At 52.0% G+C, this 866-nt stretch overlaps 1 protein-coding gene across 2 annotated transcripts in view; it reads right to left on the reverse strand.

The window, feature by feature from the left end:
• The window catches only part of Cabp1 (calcium binding protein 1), a 27,266-nt gene that overhangs the window by 6,817 nt on the left and 19,583 nt on the right, over positions 1 to 866 (reverse strand). For both annotated transcript variants that reach the window (XM_026785245.1, XM_026785248.1), the window contains one exon: positions 384 to 527. In XM_026785245.1, coding sequence (XP_026641046.1) covers positions 384 to 527 — 144 coding nt within the window. The remainder of the gene's footprint in view (positions 1 to 383; positions 528 to 866) is intronic.

Genomic DNA, 866 nt, shown 5'->3' on the forward strand with positions numbered 1-866 from the left:
GAGAAAAGGGCTGGAGCTAAAGAGCCAAGCAGTGATTGAAAGAATACAGTGTCCGTGTAATTATTTCGGGGCATAAGCTAGCCGGAGGCGGCCGGAGTGGCGGGAAGCAGCCCGCTGCTACTATTACTACAATCCCTGTTTCTGGAGAACCCAGATAAAGATAGAGGAGCTCATAATGCTAACAGCACCCTCTGACTTCTTACTGTGAGCCAGATTTTAGGCTGTTACTCACCTATCCGCTAACTTACTTCTCCTGTCTCATTACAAGCCTGTTTTACATGGGAGGAAACTGAGGTTCAAAAGATAAGTGGCTTGAACTGGGCCCCAGACCTGGATACAAAACTTGGTGCCAGGCCTGTGTGACCTGGAGGACAGGGACTCACGGTTCATGTTGATCTGCTGGGACAGCTCAATGAGTTCCATCTCAGTGGGCATATAGCCCATGGTACGCATGCAGTTCCCCAGGTCCCGGCAGTTGATATAGCCGTCCTTGTCTTTGTCGAATTCTCGGAAGGCCTCTCGAAGCTCTGGGGAAACGAGCAGGGGCAGATGTGGTTGGAGAGAGGACCCCAAGACGTCTCAGGTACAGACAACCCAGGACCAGCTCACAGAGGTAGACCTGTGTGCCCTGCTTTGTGCCTGGGACTCTTCCCACCAACACCTAGAGGTAGGTGGCTCTCTGTGAGTTCAAGGCTGGCCTATTCTACATAGTGAGCTGCAAGACAGCCAGGACTAGCTAGAGAAACCCTGTCTCAAAAAAAAAAAAAAAAAAAAAACCCAGCCGGGCGGTGGTGGCGCACGCCTTTAGTTCCAGCACTTGGGAGGCAGAGGCAGGCGGATCTATGTGAGTTTGAGGCCAGCCTGGT

This window comes from Microtus ochrogaster, chromosome 2 (genome assembly GCF_000317375.1).
Source record: "Microtus ochrogaster isolate Prairie Vole_2 chromosome 2, MicOch1.0, whole genome shotgun sequence".
In the NCBI taxonomy this organism is placed as follows: domain Eukaryota; kingdom Metazoa; phylum Chordata; class Mammalia; order Rodentia; family Cricetidae; genus Microtus; species Microtus ochrogaster.